Source organism: Vespula vulgaris, chromosome 7 (assembly GCF_905475345.1).
Source record: "Vespula vulgaris chromosome 7, iyVesVulg1.1, whole genome shotgun sequence".
NCBI classification, from domain to species: Eukaryota; Metazoa; Arthropoda; class Insecta; order Hymenoptera; family Vespidae; genus Vespula; species Vespula vulgaris.
The window spans coordinates 8,681,942-8,706,686 of record NC_066592.1 but is presented as its reverse complement, the minus strand read 5'-3'; the positions used below and the strand labels follow the sequence as shown (position 1 = coordinate 8,706,686).

Genomic DNA, 24,745 nt, shown 5'->3' with positions numbered 1-24,745 from the left:
TGATTGTTTTCAATTTTATCAGTTTTGAATTTTTGCCAAGATTTACCCAGAAGGCCTTGCATCTTTAAAAGATTGATTGGTTGTATTTCATAGTATATTCAAAAGTATTCAAGTTCAATCTGTCTCGTTATTAGTTGAAAATTTCCCGCCGCACGACGTTAGCTATTTATGGAAGAATACAATGCAGTGTTGCAACCTTCAAAAAAAAAGATAAGTGTGTTGTTATCGTGATTTATCGTGATTTGTGCAGTGTATTTTCATCTGTTCTTTATTAACCTTACAACATTTGTAAGTGTTTTCTTTATTTTTATTTTCCTTCAATATTCATAACATGATATAATAAAGTATTTAGAAATAGTAATTATATATACTGTTGCACAAATTTGCAATTCAAATGAAAGGCAAAAGTTACTTTAGTGTACTGTTACTTTTATTCTTTTTTTTATAAATCTCATTTGATTTATGATTTATATTGTCATTTATTTTTAATATTTTTCATTAGTAGATATATCTTTAATTTGTCTAATATTAATAATGAATTTAAGATATCAAATTTCCTTGTTAAAAGTTCCTTAGTATGACATATCATAATTATAGGTTATGTATGATTTGTAAATATTATGAAATTATTTAAAAGTAGGAACATATGAAGTTAAAAGAAGTGAATATATGTTCATTTAAAGGAGATATTGATAATGTTCGTTTATTATTTAAGATAGAAACATAATTGGAAACATTTGTAAACATCTATTCCTTTTAACCGTTTTAACATTTATATACAGGCCACATAAAAAAGTTGCATATATTCTTTATTTAATATAATTGCATAAATAAAACAACATTATAATTTAAAGGAAGTAAGAGGATAGGTTTATGGATATCGGATATTAGAAAAAACAATAGAAAGAGTGATTGATTGCTTAATCGATTGCTTAATAATAAATAATACAGTATAACATAAAGTAAATATTTTTATGGAACTGCATGTTTTTATGAAACTGCAAAGAGAGTTTTTGAGTAGAAATAATATCAATTAATTTGTAGATTTTACAATCTCATTGTAGAAGCAAATAACTGATTTTATTGATATCTTAAATCAATTTATCCACCCCATGGAAAGAAGACCTGTTGTTCTTTTGCTGGGTCGTTGTCATGAAGATCATAATTATTGGGAATGATCATGAATTCTTCATTTATACTTCTTTTACCACCCCAAGGTTCAAAGTGGGATTTTCTAGAGTTCTTATTAGTATCTTTTTTTTCTGGAATTAATAGTTGATCGGTGGAATTTGTGCTTTCGTCAATCTCATCTTCAAAACGTAATGATTCATTATTTAAAGGTAACTGAAACTCTTTGATATCATTTCTCTTTCCTCCCCAACTATTAAAGCCTATTCGTGATCTACTAGTTTTCATTTGTGCAGCACGTTTTTCATTCCCATCCAAGATTGTATCTTCTGCTGCATCGTCTGTAACATTAGTAAGTTATTGGATGATGTATTTGTTATTGAAATTATAATAAAGCACATATAATAGAAATATATAATTGAAGTTATACCTTTCGGTAAATAAAATTCTGTTTCTTCTTCAGGAATAGTATTGATGTATTTGTTTATGTCAAATCCTGTATTTACATTTCGCTTGCCTCCCCAGCTATAAAATGGTGTTCTTCTTCCAAAGTTGGACAATCTCTTGGCATACTCGACAAAGTTCTTATGAGCATCCTTGTCAGAAAACGATTTGCTACCCCTCATCATTAAGAAACTTGCTTTGTCATCCAAATATCCGTGAGCTCGTTTACCACCCCAGCTGTTAAACGGCATGCGAGTCGATCGTTGATTCTTCGATCTGAAGGAACTAATTCGTTTACCATCCCATCGGCTGAAGAAGGGGTTTTTCATTTCTTCAGAAAAATCCAATTCGCTCGATCGTAAGCTCTGCTTGAAATAATAAATACGATAATATCATAGAAAATTATCTTTCTATTAAAATATCATATAAATATATCTTACTCGTTTATTTGTTGGTAAGTATAACCATGAGACTGCAGGCAAAATCTCGTTATTTTTCAAAACATACCATAAATTTGATCCCTCAACTAATCGTTTATTTATACTTTTCTGAAGATCATATTCTAAAAATAACAATATTATTCATTAAACGACTAGCAAATGAAAGATTAGAATTAATTAATTTATATACAGAGTGTTCTAGAATAAGTAAGAAATATTTTACAGCTTACTTCAGTACAACTAGACTCTAATAAAAAGAAGTTCATATAAACATATGTCCTATTTGATTTTGTTTTTGAATGATAGTAGATTTGATTTTCAAATCTTTATCTTTCATAAGAGATTTCAAATATCCTTCTTGCATTTGAACACAAGTATGCAGACGTTTTATCAATGATTGCTTACCATCTCCATATGTTCAGTTATTATTAAAATTTGTTGGAAATTTCGTTTATTTATTCCAAAAAGAAACATAACGTTCACTTAATGAAATAATTATTGCGATACATAATTTTTTATAACTCGAAAGCAAAATCAAATAGGATATATATTTACATGAACTTTTCTTTTTTTATTGTTTTATTATACTTATATCAGCCCTAAAATATTTCCCACTTATTCTATTATACTCTGTATATTTCAATTACCTTTTCTTTCATCGGGATTCATCGCAAATAATCCTACCGAATTAATATCTTTATTAGTATCTCCGAATTTTTGTTGCATCGAATCCATGGTTTCCGCATCCGGACTTCCAATAATCGCACGAGCAGTAATGATCGAAAGTAATAACCACATACCTAATCGTAAGATGTAAAAAAAATGTTATTGTTTTATTATATTTTAATAAATCAAAATTGAAACGAAATGATTTTGATTTTGGTTATGTGTCACTATCAATTCGTATTATTTTTTCGTATAGACAAACGAAAAATAAGATTAATTCTATCCAATTAATATATGCATAACATATTATTCATAAAAATTAATTGACTTGTTGTTAGAATATCAATCATATTTCGAAATAGGTTTCTTTCAATGTTTCCTCTAATGTTTCTTTTTTTTTGTTACACTTTTGTTTGATATTATTTTAAGATATAATACGAATAAAAAAAAAAAGTAATAAATATTAAAATAGATTAATGTTTGTAGGAAACGTGTTAAACGTGCGCCGACGCGTTACCGTTATTCCGAGAGACTTCGATGAAAGCACTAAAGTGATTTTTCGTATCAAAAATTCTTTAACAATTCGACGGTTTATTAAGTTATCGAGAACGAAGAGCAATTTCTTTTTTGAATTCTTAATTTCAACTTGTTCATTCCGTGAAGTGAAATTTGAAAAAATAATCTATTATTCTATATCTCTATATTATTTTATATCTCTCTTTCCTCACAAATACCATCCCTACAGCTTTCATATTTTGCGTACAATTAGCAGATTGTTCCTTCGAGCGAAATTAAGAAAAGAAGAAAATATAAAGAGAAAAGCGCTTGCAAGATTTAAGCTCACGAATACACGCGCCATTCATATAATATTACAAATTATGTCTACTATTTCTTTCGTCTTTCATTCAATGATTGTTTTTTTAATCTTTTCCTATTTTTTGTTTGTTTGTTTGTTTGTTACATCACATAGGGGATTCTTTTTATTATTTGCCGTATTTTCGTGTTAAATGGAAATATATTCTATTTCTCTCTCTCTCTCTCTCTCTCTCTCTCTCCCTCTCCCTCTCCCTCTCCCTCTCTCTGTCTGTCTGTCTGTCTGTCTGTCTGTCTGTCTGTCTGTCTGTCTGTCTGTCTTTATATTTGGAGAATAATGATCATTTTGTCGAATCATTTTGACTTCTAATTTTTTGTTTTTAATATTCCTAAGATAACACTTGTATTTCATCCCGACCGATTTTGAATTTTTTATCATTCAAGCTCAAATAAAATATACTCACGAATGCAGACTTTTATTTAGACGAAATAAAAACGAAAAAACGAGCGTGGATACCCATTATGCATATTTTATCAACCATATTCGATCACCCCTAGTAAAGATTTTACGTGATATAAATAAGCTATGTGTGTGTGTGTGTGTGTGTGTGTGTGTGTGTGTGTGTGTGTGTGTGTGTGTGTGTGTGTGTGTAATGGATATGGTCGACTAGCGTTTACAAAATAATCTTTCAAAATTGTTAAATTCTGTCTGATTTAAACATTTTTTAAAAACGTTATTAAAATTTGTAATTTAACTGTATTTCAATGAAAAAATTCGTTGGAAAGATTCAATGAAAAAGTTCATTGTTCTCTTCTTTTTTCTTATCTTGTTCTTTTTTTTTGTTTTTTTTTTGTCACATGTTCCATAAGAAGATACAGGATGGTTGTTTGCTAATTTCATTTTCTTTTTTTATCGCGCTGTAGAACATTTTTATGATGTGCATTAATCGATCGAGAGACGATGAGGAAGGTAGAGGGATAGAAAGCGCATAGTACAGTTTTGTGTGGAGAATGTCGCGCGAAAATTTCGTTAGTACATGCTTTCAAAAGCCGTCACGGAGTTTCACGTTCGTTTTTATAAACCATTCATATTTGCTTTTCAATGTATGACAATCTCGATGATGTAAGAAGAACGCGTTAATGTATCATTATTATGTTAATTTTAATATCGAACGAAAGAGAATAAAGGATCTATTAAAAAAAAGTTTTCTCATATAGAAATACAATAGAAAAATTTAATTCATATCTAAGTTTTTCTTCGTATTAAAAATTTTTTATAATTTTATTTATAAAAGGACCGATCACATGTATCGTAATAAATTTTTGAAAAGAAAAAAAGAAGATTAATATCGAATGATAACTTACCTAACTTCAACTCCGTCAACTTTTTTACAAAAATTTCACGCGAAATAGATACACTCTTTTTTCTTTTGTCACCTTGTGCACAAATATATATATAAATATATATATATATATATCTGTGTGTACTTATATATATATATATATAATTTATATATAAAAAATGTTGGTGCGTAAAGTATATTAATGTATGACAATTAACGAAAAACAAATTCTTTTTAGGTTTTATTTGCGAAAGCTATAGACTGCTGTGGTATAAGTTGTCTAGTGGCAACTCGGGATGCGCGTCGCTCGTCTTATATGCTACGAGCAACCTTCCAATTGCGCAAAATCGTCCTCTCCTTGTCTCGCACGCTCGATCACGCTTTTAACCTCCCACCTTTCTATCCTTTACTCTTATTTCGTCCTTTTCTATCCGTTCACTTGATCCTTGTTTTATCCTTGTCTTATCCATTTATTTTAATTTTAATTTTTAAATTTATACTTATTTTTATTTTTAATTTTATTAATAATTTTAAAGAGGACCATTTACACTTGTGAATAGTTTTGATGAGTTTTCTCGTTTTCTTACTATTTCCTTCTTCGTTCTTTTTTCTTCTTCTTCTTTTCTCTTTTTTCTTCTTTCTGTTCTCAGCATTAACGTCACTACATAACAATATCCGACGAAGGAAAAAGGATGGGAAAGAAGAAAAACAGAAGCTTTTTTTGTGTAGGTGTATAAAAATTTGTTCTCTCCATCGCGTGTTACTTAATGATTCTTTTCCACGATTTTCTTCTCGATGACAGACGTATTCTGTGTATCGGTTCGTTCAATCGTTCACCGGCTCGCAGGATATTACTACAGGCTAGCATTTATTGCAAGATTTATTTGGTCAGGATGGTTTTTACGATTTTATTTCAAAACTCATAGACTCGTTATATTTTCACGAAAATGATATATGAAAAATTTATGAACACACAGTTTTCTCTTCTTTCCTCTTTTTTTCTAGTTTTTCTTAAAAGATAAAAAACAACGTATCAAAGTCAAAATATCCAATAATTTTTATCTATTTAATTTGACTTCTTAAGATTTTGAAACACGCACAATGCATATATTTTAATAACAATATTAACATGCGAGCAAAAGAAATTGAAGATGAGATTAAAAAAATGAGATATAAAGAAAAAAGAAAAGGACTTACGTATTCAGATCACTTTCGATCTTTATTTACCAATTTTTAAATTTTAATGATAAACGAATAATTCAAAATCACTTTTTATGATCATCCTTCACAATATTTCAAAAGGACTTGGAAATTAGTTTTGAGAAAAGAAAAAGAGAGAGGGTAGCATATGATGATGCGATACGTAGATATATGTTTCTTCCACATTAAAAGATCACCATGTTCGTCTCGGTCATAAATTTTTGTCGGGTTAAGTTCATGACTTAAATTTCTTGTAAAAATATGGCCGATGTCTTGGTCTCCTGATGACAAAATTTTTTCTTTTTATTTATTTTTTTTTGAAAAATAATTTCTAATCGAATAATTTTAAAAGTAAATTAGAAAAATGTTATCATAATATGTGTGTGTATGTATATAAATACACATACATACATACACACATACATACATATTGAGATTATAAAATTTTTTTTTTATATAAATAAAACAAATTATATATAACAACATATATATAACAAATTATATATAATATAACAAATATTTAAAAAAATATTAAAAAAATATTTCAAGATAACGATTATTTTTATCATTGAATTGAAGCGTTCGTTAACAGAATTAGTAATCACGGTACGGTGAACAAGGATGGTAGGACAAGATTAATTCCGCTCAATTGTTTTTGTACATGCGAATGCTTCTTCGCAACATTCTTCAGATGTTAAAATTCAATGCGATGCATATTAACGGATAGAAGGTATATGTGCGTGAATGTAAATGTACTTGAAAAAAGAAAAAAACGGGGAAAAAAAGAAAAAAAGCAGAAAGAAAAGAGAGAGAAAGAAAGGGAGGGGAACTATTTTTCGTTTACGTCATCAGTCGAAACATAACATAAGTACACACAGGGTTAACGAAGATAATTCTTTCTTAACAGTAAGTACTTATTTATTCTTATTTTTACAATCTTTTCGTGACAGTCGTGTATACTTTTCTACTATAATGTTCACACATTGGTCAAAAATGTCACCGAAATCATCGTATGCCTTTGCCCACATTGCTTGAATATCTTTTAAAAGAATAAAAAAGAAATAAAAATATATATATATAAAAAAGATATAAAAAACAAAAATATAAAAAAATATAAAAATAAAAAAAAATAAGAAGACATAAAAAAAAATATTAATATTCGAGATAGAATCTCATTTGCGAGTGTACCGTTTATCAATGTTTTTAATGTTGTAAGATAAACGCCCTTTTGCAGAGAGTTCATTGCGTTAATCCACTTTGGATTTAAGCCGATCTTCTTCTAATGAATTACTCGAATAGATTCTCTTACCCTTAACGATGTAAAACGGATCGTATTTTCTGAGTAATTCGTCAAGAATATTTCTACGATCTTTGTCAGTCATCATCGTATCATTTTCCATGATAAATTTCGTAATATCTTTGCATTGTTCTGTATTGCATATTCTAGAATCTATCAATCGTTGAAAAATTTGTTTAGCAATGTCGAGAGAATCCAATGATTCATCATAATCGATCGGTGCCATTCTGAATTTCCGTTGATCTATATTCTTTGATTTCTTTTTGCTTTTGGAAATGACGAATGGTTCCTCGAATATGTCATAAATGTTCGAATGTTTGTCCCTTTGTTCGACGTAACCGGAATTCAAAATAGCCCTTTCGAGGTTTTTCATCCAATGTATCTTTTTGTAATCATCAACGGTACAGATTAAATGGCCGCAAGAATTTTTTTTCGTTCGCAAACGTTGTTGTTCTTTGGATAAGGTCACATTGTTCATCCCATTTAGAAAAGAACTTGTATTTTTATTAATCATAGTCATGTAATACGTAGGTCCATTGATCACCGAACGTTTCTTTATTTTTTCGAGTAATCTTGTTTCTAATGTCTCTTTTTTCAAATTTTCATCTAAGGTCGAATACTCACGATTTTGAACGTAAAGTTTCTTTCCTCGTGTTAGAACGAATGGTTCCTCTGTTTTCTCAAAATTACGTATCAACTCTTCCAATTGACGAGTACCCAATTCTACAGCCTTCCTTCTCTCTTCCTTTCTTTTCGATTCGTTTCTCTTGATCTTGGTGTCCTCAGTGGACTCTTCGTTCGATTTTTCGAGAAACTTCTCGCGATTATTCGCTTTAGAAAACGCGTGTTCTTTGATCTTCGGCCTAAAGATTTTTTTTCCACGCGTCACGAAAAACGAGTCCTTCTCGTTATTGAAATAATATGGTAAATTTTCTTCATAATCGAGCTCGATTTCGACCCATCTCGGTTCGTCGACATAGAACGGCTGTGGAATCGACCATTTCTCGATTTGCCTACGATATTTCCGAGTATTACATTTCCGTATTGATCTGTTGCACTCTGACGAAAGACCAAATGATATCTTCAAACTCGGACGCTTTGATCTTTGTAGAATCGATTTATCCATGTTTGAATCCTTTTTCGTTAGATCGGTTTCCCTGAAATCGAAAAATTATTTTAAATTATTGACGTTATGCTTTCATTGTTCTTTGCAATAGACATTCAAGAATTTCTCTTTTCTTTCTTTTTATAATTTTAATAATTGAGATGATTTTATAAAGAAATAAATAATAATTTTAATGAAAAATTATGAAGCACTGACGACTATTATTATAATAATTGTTGAGAACGATGCTTTACCCAATTACGCTGTTTGAAGATTGTTCCAAATCGAAGCTTTTACGATCTTTTTTGTTTTCATCTTCACGAGATGAACTTTGTTCAATCAAATTCGGATTAACATTGTCCCAAAGGGCACGGTTGGTTCCCTTGTCAACCATCGCTTGTTTTTCCGCATCATCGAGAGATATTCCACGAAGATATTTGATCTTACAAAAAGAAAAAAAAAGAAAAAGAAAAAACAACAACAAATATATTAAAAGGATTCATTGTTATTATTCTTTTTTTTATGGGACAGTATTAACTGATAAAATTGTACAAAATTACTTGTTTTTTACTGACCTCTAGTCCGTTGGTTGTCACCATAGCTAGTAACAATATTATCACAACGACCGTAGCTTTTTCCATATCTGAAAATGATCATATTTCTTTTTTTTAAATCGATTAAATGCAATGTCATCAAATTGCACAATGAAAAATTGAACTTCGTCCTTTCTATCTTACTATCTTTCACTCTCTCTCTCTCTTTCTCTTTCTCTCTTTCTCCCTTTCTCTACTTTTAGATACGTACACATCGTTCTTGGTTCGTAATACGTCGCGAGAACTACACGTGTTTGCGGTTAAGAGATGAAGCGCAAACAAGTTTAGTGGCACAGGTGTTTTTCATTCAGGCTTCTATGCAATAATAGAGTGAAAAGATATTTTTTTCTTGTTTTTTCTTTGAAAGCAAATTTTTCTTTTTTTCTCTTCCCCTCTCCCATAATTTCGAGAAGTTAGCGAAAGTTTGACGATTTCGCGTTGATATTAAAATCTAAAAAAAAATGACGATTTCGAATACAGTATTATATACTTGTTTTTTATTTATCCTGTAATCTCTAAATAAGCTCAAAGTAGCCTGATAACGTCATCAGGGCGTTTCTCGCGATATATTACTCTGTATACTACTAGTCATTCTTGTTGATAAAGTAAAGAGAATCTTGTAGGCTAAGTGATACACATTGGCGATAAGTCGGACGTGTTTTAAGTGGAACAACTTCGTGCTCGATCAGCCATGTAAGTGAAACGAGTCAGGCTTCGATCGGTCGAGACTATCTCTATCTTACTCTCTCTCTCTCTCTCTCTCTCTCTCTCTCTCTCTCTCTCTCTCTGTCTCTGTCTCTGTCTCTGTCTCTCTTATTCTTCCTTTTTTCGTACCTGTTGCTCTTGATTTTTTTTCTCGATTTCTTTCTATCCTCTTCTTCTTTCTTCTTCTTTTTTTTGTTTTGTCCGATATGGTTAACACGATACGACTAGAACACGATGGCCTCCTCGAAGAGAATGCCAAGACTGGCATTATTTCAACCGTATTTATGCTCTCTCCATTTCTTCTTTTTACCTCGGTTCGTCGATGACCGACGTCGCGGTTCGAAGATTTGGCGGATTGCATTGGGAATTCTTTTCTATTCCGTAGCGAAACCCACATCAATCTTCTGGTCAGCAAGTGCAAACATTCGTCGTGCGTTGTTCGGTCCAACGGCCAAGGATCGACTTTATATTTAGGTTTGTCGTAAGGGAAATATGCGTTTCTATACAGGGTGATTCAATCAATGATTATTTTATTATTGTCTGTTTATATCGTTTGTTTTCTTCGATGAAGTTAAGGAGATTCATTGTAACTCTTATATAAAAAAGATTTATCAGAGAAAAAATTACGTCAATGGTATCATTGGTAAAATTTTATTACGGTATATTATAAAATTTTATTGTGTTTTTGTTTCTAAAAATGAATAAGTAAAAGAATTTCTGTTAAAAGATGTTTGTTTTAATTTAATTCGATGAAAATTTCTTTATATTTCACAATAATAATTGCAAATAAAATGACGGTGATATCAATAAATCGATTTATCACATTTCTTTCTCATCTTTTTGAAACGAAATTTTATTGATGATAGACTTTAAGGACTTCAAAAAAAAATATTTAAATTTTGTAGAAAAGAAAAGAAAAGAAAAGGAAAAAGGTATCTTTTTTTACATAAAAACGGATATTATTATCGATGCAAATGTTTGTCTTATACTGTATACTGCTATAAACTTTGAACGAATATATAAACATATGTATTTTTATATATCTTAAATGATTTATATAAAAGAGACAGAGAGAGAGAGAGAGAGAGAGAGAGAGAGAGAGAGAGAGAATATCTTCAATAATCATTGAAAACGAGAAGAAAAACAATTTGTGAAGTTTTACTGAGACACTCTGTATACATCTGTGATACATATATCCAGTTTGCCATTTTTCTCACTCTCGGGATATCATTGGTAACTTTACTGACTGGGAGTATAGAAATTTTGATCATCGAAGTAGAACTTCTTTAACGCGTTAACCCACAGTTATGGAACGATTGTCGCAACTATAATAAAGACTGTTGTGTTGCAACGAGACGACGATAAAAACAAACAGAAAAAAACAAATAAAAAAAATTACAATAAAGCTGACGATATAAAAGCAAGTGTTTTTTAATACAAATTGCGAGTAACGTTTTTATCTTCCTTTGATTTGTACTTAGCTTGTTGTTTCTTCTCATTCTTCTTCTCTTCCTTTTTTCTTTTTCTCTCTTTTCTTCTTTTTATTTTCCTCTCCTTTTTTTTTATTTTCATCATTTTTAGTAAATAATACGATTATAAAGAGAAAATTTAGCAAAGTGCTATGGTGTAAACTCGTTACTCGTTTTTCTGAATTATTATCGATCTTTTCGACTAAACGTTTTACTACTGACATTTTTATATTCTCTGACAGTTTTTATTTTTTTGTTCTTTTTTTTTTTTTATCTAACGTGAACAAACACGTTTGAGTAAATTTCAAAGAATATTCGTATTAACGTAAATAAATATGTCACATAGGATATTAGCGCTTAAGAATTCTAAATATGGCGTGGATCATTTAATTCGAATCGTTCGAACAAGAAATATCCTTGATTCGTTTCGTTCACGGCTGTTAACTGGATTTAACTTTGTACGAAACGTTTGGCAGCGACGATAAAAGCAGAATTATTTTCACGTATCATTCGAAATAATGTAGAACACACATAATTTAGCTTGACGTTTTAATTCGCTTGATATTAAACATTATTTTTAATGTTTAATTTCAATATTATTTTTGATGTTTCATTTTAATTTTTAAGCGTAAAAATTTTAAAGCGTGATTTCAAAAGTAAAAATGTTATGTTTTTTCTTTACTTTTTTTTTTTGTTTCAGAAAACGTTGAAACGTTGAATGAGATCATTCTAATTAAATAAATACAAAAAAAATGGTAAGGTCTTTTAAATATACTTTTACGATAATCGTAATAAAAATAAATAAATTAATTCGTTTTTAATAATTATTGATTTGCAGAAATTTCGGTTTTTGGGCGACGGGGATTGTCCTGATTGGTTATTAGCTGAAATTAATACGCTTTCACGAATGGTTCGTTGAATTGTTTAAACGAATTATTAACGAACTTTTATTTTTTAATAATATTATACTTAATCTATTTATAGACGTCGATTAAAATGAAAACGTTGGGACAGATCGTTATGAAGTCTTTAACGGAAGGAGAACTGGATGTAAGTAGGATATAATAAAAACATTATTTTTTTCTTTCTTTCCTTTTTTTTTAATTAACCACATGTTTTAAGACAGTCTAATTTAACATTAACCATTTACTTTTCTCTCTCTTCGATAATAGGAGGAGAAGATAAAAAAAATCACACAGGATGCAAAGCTCGGTAAGTTGCATTTTGTTTTCTTCTTATGATAAAAAATATAGAAAATTATTTAAAAAAAAAAAAAAAAAGAAAGCATGAAAAATAAAAATCGTTTACTATCGAGTAAAAGTAAGCACGTTGTTAATCTCTGAAATAAGAAGTGAGAATTGTAGAGAGAAATTAACAGTATTTTTTTTTCTTTTTTTTTTTTCTACAAAGATTTAAGCGATGCGAAAGCTATGATCGCCGCATTGGAATTGATCTTCACCTCGTCAGCTCGTTACGGCGTATCTGCGGCTGATCTGAGCAGCGAATTGCAACAATTGGGCCTGCCAAGAGAACACAGTACAGTAGTTGCAAGAATTCATACAGATTATTGTCCACAACTTATGGCTACACTCTCATCTCAGTCTTTAAGAGGTGAAATATTCTTTTTTTTTTCTTAGTAAAGTAAAAAAACAAATAATATATGACGCGTATCCAATTGACAAATCCGAATAAAAAATTCAGAAACAACATGAGTACGATAATAACGTTGAAACTTATTTCCAGTAAATCGTCTTTCGTCCATCAAAGTTGTATCCTGCGATGGTTCCTCGCCATTCTCGACGGTCAGTTTGAAAGTGAAGAAAGTGGACGGAAACGAGGAGGAATCAACCATTAATATTTCCAAAGACGATGTGCAGGTTTTACTCACGGGTAATTCCTACGATAAGAATTATTAACCAATCATATTTACTTATTTAATTGACATCAATATTTCTTGACAAAGGATAATCATTATTTCAGAACTTAAGAGGGCTCGTACGTTGATGGAAAGTCTCTGAAAAATCTTGACAAATTATTATATGGAACGTGAGATTATATCGTTAGACGAAGATAAAGATTTTTGTGATACGTGCAGTCGTCGTTAAACGATCATTGCAATTAGCGATCGAAATTGCAATATTGTGATCTAAATTATATAACTGAGATATGTTAACTATACTATAACTTAAGAGTCGTCAGCGATCCGTCGAATAATTTATCTTTATTCTCTTTGTAAATGAATATACAAAGTTTACATTTAGTTTAATGGTTTATACGATGCACTTGAATAATATTCATACATTGTGACAATAATAATGTCGCCGTTATAATTGCGCTTTATCTCGTTTCTTCGTTCTTTTTTTTTCTTTTCCTTTCTTTTTTTTTCCTCCGCTCACTGTCGTTCCTCTCTCGCCTTTACACAACAACAATTCTTATACATACTCATTGTCGTCCTTAGTACGATTGGAATGATCGGAGCACATTAAAGATCTTATCAGCAATATATCGTTAATCCATGAAATCAACTAGCGAACCAGTTCAGAATTCCTAAACGTATTTATCATCGTATATCATCGAATTGCTTTGTTGCATCAGCCTTCGTTCTCATTTCATTGAATTTCGTTCGATTCATTAGAGACGTTGCAATGAAAGCATAACAACAGTAATAAGGATAAGAATAAGAATAAGAATAAGAAAAAGAATAAGAATACAAAAATTATGATAATGATTGATGATAATGATGATGATAATAGTAATTATATATCAGTCGAAAGAGACAGATTGCGTGAACGATGTAACTGAAGATCATATAAAATATATATATATATATTTATATAACAATATATATATAAAATATATATATATATAGGCCTAAATCTTCGTCGAAAATACGAACGGAATCAGCGTGCGATATAAGTTTGAATGATATTTGTAGTAGCTTTCTCTTTTCTTCTTATTTTCTTTTTTCTTTTTCTTTTTCCTTTCTATTTTTTTTTTTTTTTTTTGAAGTTAAGAATATCAAGAGCAAGTAGATGATCGATTATCAGCTCGTACAATGGACAACGATGCTCCTAGCAAAACGAAGGATATTTAAAGAAATTTGTAGAGGGAATACCTTTGGCATCGTGTGCTCCATGAGTATTCTGAGCGCGCAAGCGATAGCATTAATTGTAAATTTGAATAAATACCAAAGCTAGTCTAATCAGTCTTTATACAATTATTCGTACACATTCGTTTTCCCTATCTCTCTCTCTCTCTCTCTCTCTCTCTCTCTCTCTCTCTCTCTCTCTCTCTCTCTCTCTCTCTCTCTCTCTCTCACTCTTGTTCTTTCTTTCTCTCTCTCTCTCTCTCTCTCTCTCTCTCTCTCTCTCTCTTTTACTCTCTTTTCATCCATTCGATTCAATCATGAACTATTTACAGTATTTGAAATGAGTTGCTCACGAACGACGTATGTATGTATGTATGCATGTATGTATGTATGTATGTATGTATGTATGTATGTATATATATATATATGTATGTATGTATGTATATATGTATGTATGTATGTATGTATATATGTATGTATATATGTATGTATGATGTATGTATGTATGTATGATGTATGTATGTACGTATGATGTATGTATGTATGTATGATGTATGTATGTATGTATGTATGTACGTACGTACGTGTTTATGTGTATATGTATGTATATTTTTTGTTGTTTTAACAGCATTCTCTCGCGGTTATACCTTCGCTCTTAAAAAACGCGATACTCGGAGGGCCCAGAACGGTCCTTCTCGACGTTACTTCTTCAAGTCTAGGATCTATGTGATTAAAGAACTTGGCCGATTAAGAACGGACTTTCTTCTTTTTCGAACATTTTATATATATATATATATATATATATATATATATATATATATATATATATATATAAAACGCATTCATATTTTTTTTCTCATATGCAAATGTGAAGTGATCACTTTTTGTTTCGTCATACTATTGAAGTTTCGGAAGATCATCTGATCGGATTTTACAATCGGAGTTCGGAGCCATCCTTTTGGACAATGTCTATCGTTGTCTAGGTTTTCTCTAGTCGGTTATCTAAGAAGGAGACAAGGAAAAATTTATGATCGCTGACACTGACGACGCTAAACGTGGTAAAAAAATAATTCTAGGAGAGTCGCGCTCTTAACGGCACGTTGGCTCTCTTTATTCTCCTTTTTTTCTTCTTTCTCTATCCTTTTGTGGATTTCGAAGATTACAATAATGATTCGCGTCGCTGCGATTATCTCTTCATTTTTTCTTTCTATTATTATTATTATTATTATTATCATTATTATTATTATTATTATTATTATTATAATTATTATTATTTTCTCTTCTTTTTTTGTTCAATGTGCAATTGCAGTTATCAAAAGATAGATTTTTCTTTTCTCTATTTTATTTGAACGTTTTATTGATATCAAGAATAAAAAAAAAGAAATAAAAAGGAAAACGAAAGATAGTTTCGTTCGTCGCAGCGACACGACTCGCAACATACAAGGGAAGTAAAGTCGCTTTTACAAAATTGCTATATCTCATTTTCTAACACTGAAAGGAACGGACATCCGCACGTTTGTCTCGTTGCACTCGTTGAAACGGATTCTTTGGAGAATAGAAAAATCTCTATCCTTACTTTCGTTTGAGAAATTTGTATGAATTCTCATAATCGAAGAAGAATCCTTCAACGAATACACACCGGTAAACTGCTCGCCGTATACAGAGAAATTCGTTGATAACAATTTCCTACAGATTGAAATTTTATCACTCGGATAAGAAGGAAAGTTACAAAATCGGTCTCGTGAGAAATCTAGAAGAATATGTTAATTATATCTCTTTTTTTTTCTTCCTATTTCTCTTTCTCTTTCTCTCTCTCTTTTTCTCCCTCTCTCTCTTTCTTTTTCTCTTTCTATGACATGTTCGAAAATGACGATAATGATGATAAAAGTTTTTCGTAGGTGATACGATGTGTCCTCTTCTTGATCAATACTTCTAAATATTGCCGAAGATTCCCGAGAAAAGTGAAATGCATGGTCCTTGCAGATGATGATATGTACAATCGACATGGCGAAGCGACGTTTCATTGAAAGTTTTGTAGAAAATATGTGCGTTTAAACCGACACTCGTGATTAATTAAATTCATTGGTCGTAAAAGTATCGCCTTTCGATTTTTACAAACAACGAATACGCGCTAAATCGATACAAAGAAAATGATTTTGTATCAAAGAAGCTATTTCTGTATGCATGCCGTCAGTTCTCATTTTTTCTTCTTTTCCCTTTCCTTCTTTCGTATCAAATCGATTTATTATTTCTTTCCTTTCTGTCCAATCATTGTAAAATAGTAATGGCATTGATGTGTCCAAGAAAAGTTCTTTGATTTATGAAAATTCTCTTACTAACTGCAAAGCGAAATGTAATGTATATTCTAAAAATTTCATCGTTTCTGAATTCTAGATAGACAGAATCTAACTCTGACAGAATAGCACACAATTTAATTTTTAGTATAGCTGTTACTTTTTGTATTAGTTTCTACATGTTTTAAATAATCCATTTAAGTTTTATCTTCGCTAATGCCTTATAGTCGATCATAAATATTCGGTGCATGTGCTTCATAAAAATATTTTCGTTTTCATCGAAAAAGTGAATAATATCTTTTCATTAAACTTCGATCTGAAAAAATAGTTGAATCTGGCATTACCGGGTTATCGTGCCATTGTTCATATAATAGGACATTTGGATTTTTCGTAACGTATTCTTCAATGAACTGCATATAACATGATAAATGTGTTTAATTTAACATGACAAAAATACAAACGATCCTTTTGTCTTTTTTAGTTAAATATAAAACAAGCATGACCAATGCATATTGGATCACTACTTGATCCGTATAACTATTGATGACTGTGTGCGTATTTTTCTATCAGTCAATCAAATTACGTTAATAATTATTTCTATATATTTCATATCAAATATGTCAATATTGTATGATCAATCAAAAATAATAATAAGTAATCCAGTATTTTTGTCTTTTAAATTTTAACACAATTTTTACTATAAAACAAACAGTTCATTTCATAATTCGATACTTATCGTCCTTCTATTTGTTCTCTCTCTCTCTCTCTCTCTCTCTCTCTCTCTCTCTCTCTCTCTCTCTCTCTCTCTCTCTCTCTCTCTCTCTCTCTCTCTCTCTCTCTCTCTCTCTCCCTCTTTCTCTCTGAGATCTATTTAATCTTTACAACGATAACGTCAAGGAGTACGATGTTTCTTCTTTTTTTTTTTCAAAATACCTATTGCTTCGTCGGGTTTCTTATTTTCACGTTACTCGGCCATTTTCTCTTATGGCACAATCTAGTTCTAGTTCTCCACAATCAGTTGTACTTTTTAATCGCGTGACTCGTAAAAGCGATTATATAATCGCGAAAGAACGCAAATTAGCGAACGATAATCCATGCGAGTGGGTATCTCAGCATCAGTACTTTTCTTTATCTTTTTTTTTCTTTTTTCTTTCTTTCTATTTCTTTCTTTTAACGACTTAAATGCAAGTGGTTACCATCGGGGAATTAACATACGTTAAATATCGTTTTTTTTTGTTTTTTTTTTTGTTTTTATATCTGTGAAAAGGACGAAATAGCATGGCAGTTGATAAAATAAGTAAATACAAACGGAGATTAATTCTCACGATAAGTGGCAGTTATCGTTCCCCTAGCCATTAATTAATAAAACTCGTATACGCCGATCTTGAGTAACACACTTTACAATTTTTTTTTCTTTTTGCTTTTTCCTTTTTTCTTTTTTTTTGTTATCAATAATATTTATATATATTTTTTTTCAATAGAGAGAGTGCACGAGAAAATTGTTGCTCGTAATATTAAGTAAATTATCGCAACGCAATTAATACACAATTGATGAATTATTCTATTAATACATAATTGATCATTAAAAATAATTAACAACGTGTTACGCAAGACTCGGCATATGCGCAACACACGATCGTTATTTTCTACATAGGATAATTATTACTAATGTCCATTATCCCGTTCGATCCTTCATTTAGAAACTCTGCTCATGGATCGTCGTAAGTACGTATACAACTTTGCGGATAATAATCTTTACATCCACAAAGAGAGCAATTACATAAATTGCGTTAGTACATTCGACAACGTATGATCTCTCTTTCACGACAAACCATTAAAATCGTTCATTCTTAATCCTTAAACATACGCAATATATATAAAGCATTAACACGATTCAATCATAGAAAAGCATTTTTATCTTAACAATTATCTAGTCGCGTTTGTATATACGTATAGGAATAAAAGATTCGTTCGAACGAAAGGGAGTAACGTTTCGTGACAACGCACGACGTTGCTTGAAAGAGAATAAAAATAAACATCGCAAAAGAATAAGAGAGAAAAAAAAAGAAAAAAGTGAGAGTGAGAAACAAAACAAAAAGAGTTCATTGAATCAATCTCCCTTTCGATCATTCACCGAAAATTTGTAATGGTCCGAAAAGCAAAAGAACTAAAAGAAAAAAACAAAATAAAACGAAAAAAGAAAAGAAAAATGAAATGAGGAAACAAGTTACCCCCGGTATAATATACATAGTATCGACGCATTAACAAAATTTACAATTATTAATTATCGGTAAAAATGGATTTTAATTAACGGTACAAAAGATTTTACATGCTTACACGGATGACGCGCATGAACGTTTCCAAAAAGATCACCCTTTTAATTATTACTATCCTTAATCCATTCTATACACGCGCGCGAATCTTATTTAAAGCAATACGATTAATTCTTGTTTGTGTGTGTGTGTGTGTGTATGTGTACGTGTTTTTTCTTTCTTTTTCCATCATTATTATAACACATATAATTATGCTTCATCTCTTTCCCGTTCCTTCTTAATAATCTCTCCAACATTAAACGTGGCACGTAACTCCTTTATACATCGAACACTTTTCCGTAAGAATAATCAAAACGCAAGAGATTTCTCATTAAATTATAAATATATCTTAGCGAATGGAACTCGAGCGAATGGAAAAACCTTTCACGATAACCTCGTTTTAGCATCACGATGACCGTTCGATCAACCTCCATCTATAATTCTTGAGATCGTAATTAATATTGATATTTTTATTGCAATTAAATAGTATTATATTAATTGTGATCACAAACACGGGATATGTCCACGAGAGAACAGTTATATTTCTTCTATCATGCTCCCTCCTCTTCCCTTAATATTACTATTATTATTATTATTATTATTATTATTATTATTATTATTATTATTATTATTATTATTATTATTATTAGCATTAGTATTAGTATTAGTATTATTATCATTAGAACTTCGTGATCGCCGCCACGTAAGATATCAAAATTCTGTAGAATTTTGAGGAATTTCAGAAAAATTTTTGCGAGTGGCAGATGTTAACATGATATGTTACTGTATTGTGAATTTAAAAGATTGAGTCTGAAAATACAAGAGTTTCAAAGATATCCTCGCAAGCGTTTCCATTTATGACGACGATTAGATCTGCTAATACGTTTACGAGATTAAATGAACGTTGATCGAACAGAGAGTGGTCATCCTGAAAAGTCATCCAGTTGTTCTCGAAAGTATGTGAAGACTATTATTTTTTCGCACCGGTACCTCTTCGACCTTGGGTCTACAAGAAGTCCTACTGATGCATTACTACTGCGTTCTACGCGAAGCGTTTGATAAGTTCGAGTCCATTCTTGTGGAACCATATTAAAATATAGATCCACAAGAGTCGTCACTGTATCAGCAGCAACACGACGAGATTGCACCACAGCTCCTCTAGAAATAATATTCTAGCGAGAGGATCTGTCACATATTTAATGCGGTAAACAAGTATCCGAGTCTCCGCTACTTGCCATAGAGAAATTAGCCGAGTCTCGATCGCTCTGTTGTCTTATCTGAGCGGTAACCGACAGCTTGTTATTATTTTGTGGTGCTTGTGGAAAGGTATGGTGACCTGGCAGAGCCCAGGGCTGAGTGTGAAGCTGAACGGGTGGGAACCTCTTGACAAAAGGATTACCAGGACCACCATGTATCAGCCTGACACCGTTGTGATGCGACGGTAACGTCGTATGAGCTGGTACAGTCGCGTGTATCTGCGGTGGTACAAATGTGTGCCTTGGCACGGATCCACAGCTGCCGGTGGACCCGCTCATGTTCGTGCCAGCCATGCTGTGCGACGCATGAGGCAAGGGCATGGTGGAACAGTGTGGATACGTGACGATAGGCTGAGTTGGATAATGGGGTAGGGTAGCTGAGGAAGCCTGAATACGAATATCATTGCTCTCTGTGAATGAGGTCATCCTCATATTGGTAGACCGACCAAACGGTTCTTCGTTTGGATTCAGTGGCTCCGTCAGTTTCGTTCTCGACAATTTACGACGTATTACAACCGTTGCTTCGTTTGGATTTTCGAGAATGACTGCTGGACAGCCACCGGTTAGTTCGTTGTTGCCAGTATTGTTGAACAGAGGTATGTGATTCGCGTATTGTGGAGAGGAAAACGATTGGCTGGTGCCTGGTCGACTGTTTGGTGGAGAAAAAGTTGTATTTGCTGTCGGTGGTTGTGTTCCACGCTGAAGCGAGCAGCTACGCCATTGTTCTCGTGGTTCTTCGCGTGTTTCGCCAGTTAAATCGTCCACGCTTGTTGCTCGTCGTTGAGACGAACTACTTTGGCTGGCATTGCTGGCATTACTTGCATTACTGTGTACGCCACTTGACGATGTTTCGCTGTTGCTGCTAGTATTACTGTGGCCTATTACCGAACCGGTACCACCTGTATCCAATGGCGGAGAATTGGAAGAATCGGAACGTGGTGTCAACTCGTCGTGTGGCATACCGGAATCTGCTCGGCGTAAACAACGTGGTGTTTGACCACCGTTCATCTGAAATAATTCAAAATTAGAAAAGATCAAACAAAAGATATTAAAATAAATCAATATAAAAATATGCAATATACGTATTACGTATGATCAAAAGACAATGACGACGTACGTAACTTGGAGCACAGTTTCTCTAAAAGCTTACCTCGCTTCATGCATTTTTACGCGAACAAATACTTTTTTCTTTTCTTTTTTTTTTTGAACAGGTTTGCTCTCTAATCTTATAACATTAAGATTAACGAAGAATATTTTCGATAATGAAATATTGGATCGTCACTGCAAATCTATTCATACAATCCAATTGCTGTTCTAATCTATCGAAATAAGTATCCAATCATTTGAAAGAAAAGAGAGAAAAGAAGAAAGAAAAGAAGAAACGAGAGAAGAAAAAAAAAGAAATCTTATTTATCACATGCAGTGACGATCTTATTGTTTAGGTGTTGACAGTGCTGGGTTAGAGATCGTGACTCGTTAGTACCTGGGAGTTAGTGGTTAGTAGCGCCGTGGCAACTTCGGTGGTCGGTGCAGTAGTTGGAGTCGGAGGTGGCAACGGAAGTGGTTCTGAAGCAGGATCGGGAAGAGGATCTGGAGTTAAGAGGGGTGAGGGATCACCCTCCGAGGGTTGCAGATCGCGATTAGCGCTCGCGTAGTACGTCACTTGGTCATCGTTCACGCACTCGAGCAGCTGTTAAAATTCGTATTATCGTTAGTAGACGTGATTATTATTGGAACAAAAAGCGATAAAAAAAAACGATTGCATAAACAGTTTGGAAGGAAGCGTAATTTTAATTCCATAAATAATATATCTAATCTAAATCTCTTAATTACGTGATTTTCGGTTAATTAATTACTCCGAATTGAGTAGTGCGACTCATAACGAGTTATTTAATTACAATATGTATATTCACTAGTTGATTTGTTTACTAGTTGGATATGATATTTGTACAAACACATAACAAAGTCTATGGGTTATATTAGTTTCTAACTTCACGTAACTATATCTCGTCTCTCTAGTTCTAAGCTATATTACACAGATACTCCGTTTTCTAATAATTAGGACATAAACGTTAGTATACGATCAAGGACACACACGCAATTAGTTGTTGTTACTTCGAAGCACGAATAAAAAGTACATGTGTGTGCCTTACGTCTCCGAATTTAGGTATACCGTTCCTACGTGGCATCAACCATCTCTCCCACTGTCAAAAGCAAGAAAAAAAGAAAACTCTAAATTAAAAGCGACGAAACGATTTTTTGTTTTTATTGTTCTTTATTCTTTTGCAACCCACTCATTTTAATTAAAAAGGAAGGATATTGGAATGGAACAGTGTTGTAACTAAAAAGAAAAACAAAAAGATATTTAACACTCACAATAAGACAATAAATCCTCATTATTTATATACACAATATTATGTATATACGTAGTATATATGTTCCTGTCGTTTGCAACAATTATTTGCCTTTTGAAAACAAGATATTAATTTTGAGAAAATATGTGACTTTTATTTACCTTGTTTTCTTCGGAATTTGAGTCGTCCGCTGGATCCAAAGAGGTTATCAGCGGTAGTTCGCGTAACGTGGCGTAATCCCCGTCATCGTCGGGCCCCCCGTCAGCGACGCCTCGTCTGGCTTTTCCCTTATTACTGAATCAACAAGAATAATGATATATCGATTAGTTTGGCACTCTTTTCTATCAAAATTTATTTTGTTAACATAGACCAGAAAAAATTGTCAAGAAATTGCAAAGCGTGTAAAGATTTAATTAAATGGCAGAGTGAAAGAGAAAGTCGAGGAAGATCGATGCAATGAACTTGATCAGAACGATTCAACTTCGAATTGCGAAATGCAGTTTGCATTTTAGAGTTTCCAATGTAGAGAGGTACAAGTTAACTCGACGTAAGGCAATAACAATTAAAGCCTGCGAGTCGCTCTCTAACACCGAGATATGGGCAAGAGGAGAATTCGTGCTTGTAGAAGACAAAGGATGAAGCGGGGGAGGACGTATCCAATTTGGGATTCCGTAGTTTCGGAATGCGTGTACGTACGTGTTGAGGACGAATCAATACGCACGTATCTCTACGAATTGCTTGCACTACGGAGACAGAGAGAACAAGAGAGGGAATTGCACCAGACGTGATTACCGAGAAACTGTGAAGAGTTTCAAATTCGATTCCTTGTAACTGGAGAAGGTGAACGTATTTATAAAATGCAAGAATGTGATTGTGATCTTAAACAGTGAGATATACAATTTCATAATACATTTCATAATATTTCGATTCGAATGGAACTATCTTGAAAAGTTGACTATGATTTTGCATTGATATAAGTTCAATTTCAAATTATTGAGTTTCCGAAGAAGAATTCTACTTATTTATATTCGACCATCGTTGAACATGCTACGATAAGCCAAACAGTAACGTAAGCCAAACAGTGAGCAGTTAATAGCTACAAGGGATATTGCTCATATTAGAGAGATAAACGCATTTCCACGGACGTTACATTAAACGTGACATCGATAAGATTGGACAAGCGACGAGACAAGCAATTAGAGACGTAAGCTCAGGCGTAGCCACAAAGACACCAAGAGGAGGGAGGAGGGTAGTTACCGCGAGCCTGACGTACTAGGCAGGTCGTTAAAGGTGACCTTGGGCTTGAGCTTCTTGTTGAGCCAGCCCTTGTCGTTAGCTTGAGTGCCAGTGGTGTCGCTAGGGGATTGAGCAGGTGACGGCCGTAATTTTGGCCTGAGCCAATAGATTTGTTCGTCGCCATCGGCTGTCGATTCTCCATCAGCGTAATCAACGTTTCCACCTGCGGCGTGAATATATTATTCAATAAATCGCATTGGAAAAAGTCTTTCTTTAGCTTGTAGTAGTAAAGCGATTATATTATCATCTTTGAATATTTTACCTTGTGAACGTGCTTTCCTTTCCATAGCTGCCTTTTGAATAACACTCATGATAGCTTTCTTTGGGGACGTATCTGCGATCGTATATGTCCTACCGTTACCAACGACGAGTAGCGGAGCGCTTGTACTATCTTCTTCCTCTCTAGCAGACAATAAATCGACATCGGTCACCAGTTTGACCGATCTGGCTGAACGAACGGTAGCACGACCGATCGTGACACGTAACTTGAAAGTCCAACGTTGTTTTATAGTCAGGAAGACCCATAGAATAAGCCAGAGTAACAAGTGTAGCACGGTACCAACGATACAGGCGAGGATCGCACCGTCTAGACTGCCTCGATAGACCACCGTGTAGTCGTAGAGTAATGGTGCACTACAGATTGCAATCGCGAGGAACACGCAGAGGGCGGTACAATGAGTGAAGTAGACCCAGCCGCTGCTCTCTCGACCATCCTTCGGCAAGATCACGCGACGTTCGCGTTCCTGATTCAAGAACGCCGCGAACCTATCAAGTTGATTAGATTTTAATATTTCAATCGATACGCATGGGATTTTTAATAGAAACGAAGTAAAAATATTTAAATATCAATAATGAATGTTCTCTCATCTTTACTTTCTATCTTTTCTTGATAATTTTTAAACGCAAAATTTTGAATACCGATAGCAGTTAATAATTTTCAGA

The 24,745-nt window shown here is 32.6% G+C and overlaps 4 protein-coding genes across 11 annotated transcripts in view; 1 reads left to right on the top strand and 3 right to left on the bottom strand.

Moving 5' to 3' along the window:
- The first annotated feature begins 128 nt into the window (after nt 1–128).
- LOC127065435 (COMM domain-containing protein 4) lies at nt 129–13,550 on the top strand. 2 transcript variants are annotated; one of them, XM_050997768.1, is made up of 8 exons: nt 129–288; nt 11,904–11,958; nt 12,042–12,113; nt 12,188–12,253; nt 12,376–12,415; nt 12,614–12,814; nt 12,947–13,093; nt 13,184–13,550. In XM_050997768.1, the coding sequence occupies exons 2-8, from the start codon at nt 11,956–11,958 to the stop codon at nt 13,219–13,221; spliced, it is 567 nt and encodes a 188-aa protein (XP_050853725.1). In that variant the 5' UTR covers nt 129–288; nt 11,904–11,955; the 3' UTR covers nt 13,222–13,550. The 2 variants fall into 2 exon arrangements, with proteins under 2 accessions (XP_050853725.1, XP_050853726.1); XM_050997769.1 differs by lacking the exon at nt 129–288 and adding an exon at nt 5,479–5,559.
- On the bottom strand, nt 910–5,139 carry LOC127065433 (uncharacterized). Of its 2 annotated transcripts, none has more exons than XM_050997764.1 (5): nt 4,857–5,139; nt 2,660–2,812; nt 2,013–2,134; nt 1,559–1,940; nt 910–1,469 (listed from the first exon to the last, which is right to left on the bottom strand). In XM_050997764.1, the coding sequence occupies exons 2-5, from the start codon at nt 2,808–2,810 to the stop codon at nt 1,102–1,104; spliced, it is 1,023 nt and encodes a 340-aa protein (XP_050853721.1). In that variant the 5' UTR covers nt 2,811–2,812; nt 4,857–5,139; the 3' UTR covers nt 910–1,101. The 2 variants fall into 2 exon arrangements, with proteins under 2 accessions (XP_050853721.1, XP_050853723.1); XM_050997766.1 differs by having other exon boundaries at nt 1,559–1,937; nt 4,857–5,137.
- LOC127065427 (uncharacterized) lies at nt 6,946–9,963 on the bottom strand. 2 transcript variants are annotated; one of them, XM_050997752.1, is made up of 4 exons: nt 9,864–9,963; nt 9,012–9,079; nt 8,691–8,878; nt 6,946–8,488 (listed from the first exon to the last, which is right to left on the bottom strand). In XM_050997752.1, the coding sequence occupies exons 2-4, from the start codon at nt 9,075–9,077 to the stop codon at nt 7,282–7,284; spliced, it is 1,461 nt and encodes a 486-aa protein (XP_050853709.1). In that variant the 5' UTR covers nt 9,078–9,079; nt 9,864–9,963; the 3' UTR covers nt 6,946–7,281. The 2 variants fall into 2 exon arrangements, with proteins under 2 accessions (XP_050853709.1, XP_050853708.1); XM_050997751.1 differs by lacking the exon at nt 9,864–9,963 and having other exon boundaries at nt 9,012–9,460.
- Nucleotides 13,404–24,745, bottom strand: part of LOC127065420 (protein tincar) — a 233,381-nt gene continuing 222,039 nt past the window's right edge. For 2 of the 5 annotated variants that reach the window (XM_050997730.1, XM_050997731.1), the window contains exons 11-16: nt 24,066–24,568; nt 23,765–23,966; nt 22,669–22,801; nt 22,307–22,357; nt 21,637–21,843; nt 13,404–21,161 (exon numbers count right to left, since the gene is read on the bottom strand). In XM_050997730.1, the coding sequence (XP_050853687.1) occupies nt 20,094–21,161; nt 21,637–21,843; nt 22,307–22,357; nt 22,669–22,801; nt 23,765–23,966; nt 24,066–24,568 (2,164 nt within the window). In that variant the 3' untranslated portion in view covers nt 13,404–20,093. The remainder of the gene's footprint in view (nt 21,162–21,636; nt 21,844–22,306; nt 22,358–22,668; nt 22,802–23,764; nt 23,967–24,065; nt 24,569–24,745) is intronic. The other 3 variants (XM_050997733.1, XM_050997732.1, XM_050997734.1) reach the window with 3 other exon arrangements.

Excerpts from the sequence above, each read along its gene's own strand:
- LOC127065433 (XM_050997764.1), bottom strand. The coding sequence starts at position 2,810 with ATGTGGTTATTACTTTCGATCATTACTGCTCGTGCGATTATTGGAAGT. Across the intron at positions 1,941-2,012 it reads ACTTACCAACAAATAAACGA|CAGAGCTTACGATCGAGCGA; the intron begins GTAAGATATATT and ends TATTATTTCAAG. Across the intron at positions 1,470-1,558 it reads AGAATTTTATTTACCGAAAG|ACGATGCAGCAGAAGATACA; the intron begins GTATAACTTCAA and ends CTAATGTTACAG.
- LOC127065427 (XM_050997752.1), bottom strand. The coding sequence starts at position 9,077 with ATGGAAAAAGCTACGGTCGTTGTGATAATATTGTTACTAGCTATGGTG. Across the intron at positions 8,879-9,011 it reads TGACAACCAACGGACTAGAG|ATCAAATATCTTCGTGGAAT; the intron begins GTCAGTAAAAAA and ends TCTTTTTGTAAG. Across the intron at positions 8,489-8,690 it reads TCTTCAAACAGCGTAATTGG|GGAAACCGATCTAACGAAAA; the intron begins GTAAAGCATCGT and ends TTTCGATTTCAG.
- LOC127065435 (XM_050997768.1), top strand. Across the intron at positions 12,254-12,375 it reads TAACGGAAGGAGAACTGGAT|GAGGAGAAGATAAAAAAAAT; the intron begins GTAAGTAGGATA and ends CTTCGATAATAG. Across the intron at positions 12,416-12,613 it reads CACACAGGATGCAAAGCTCG|ATTTAAGCGATGCGAAAGCT; the intron begins GTAAGTTGCATT and ends TTTTCTACAAAG.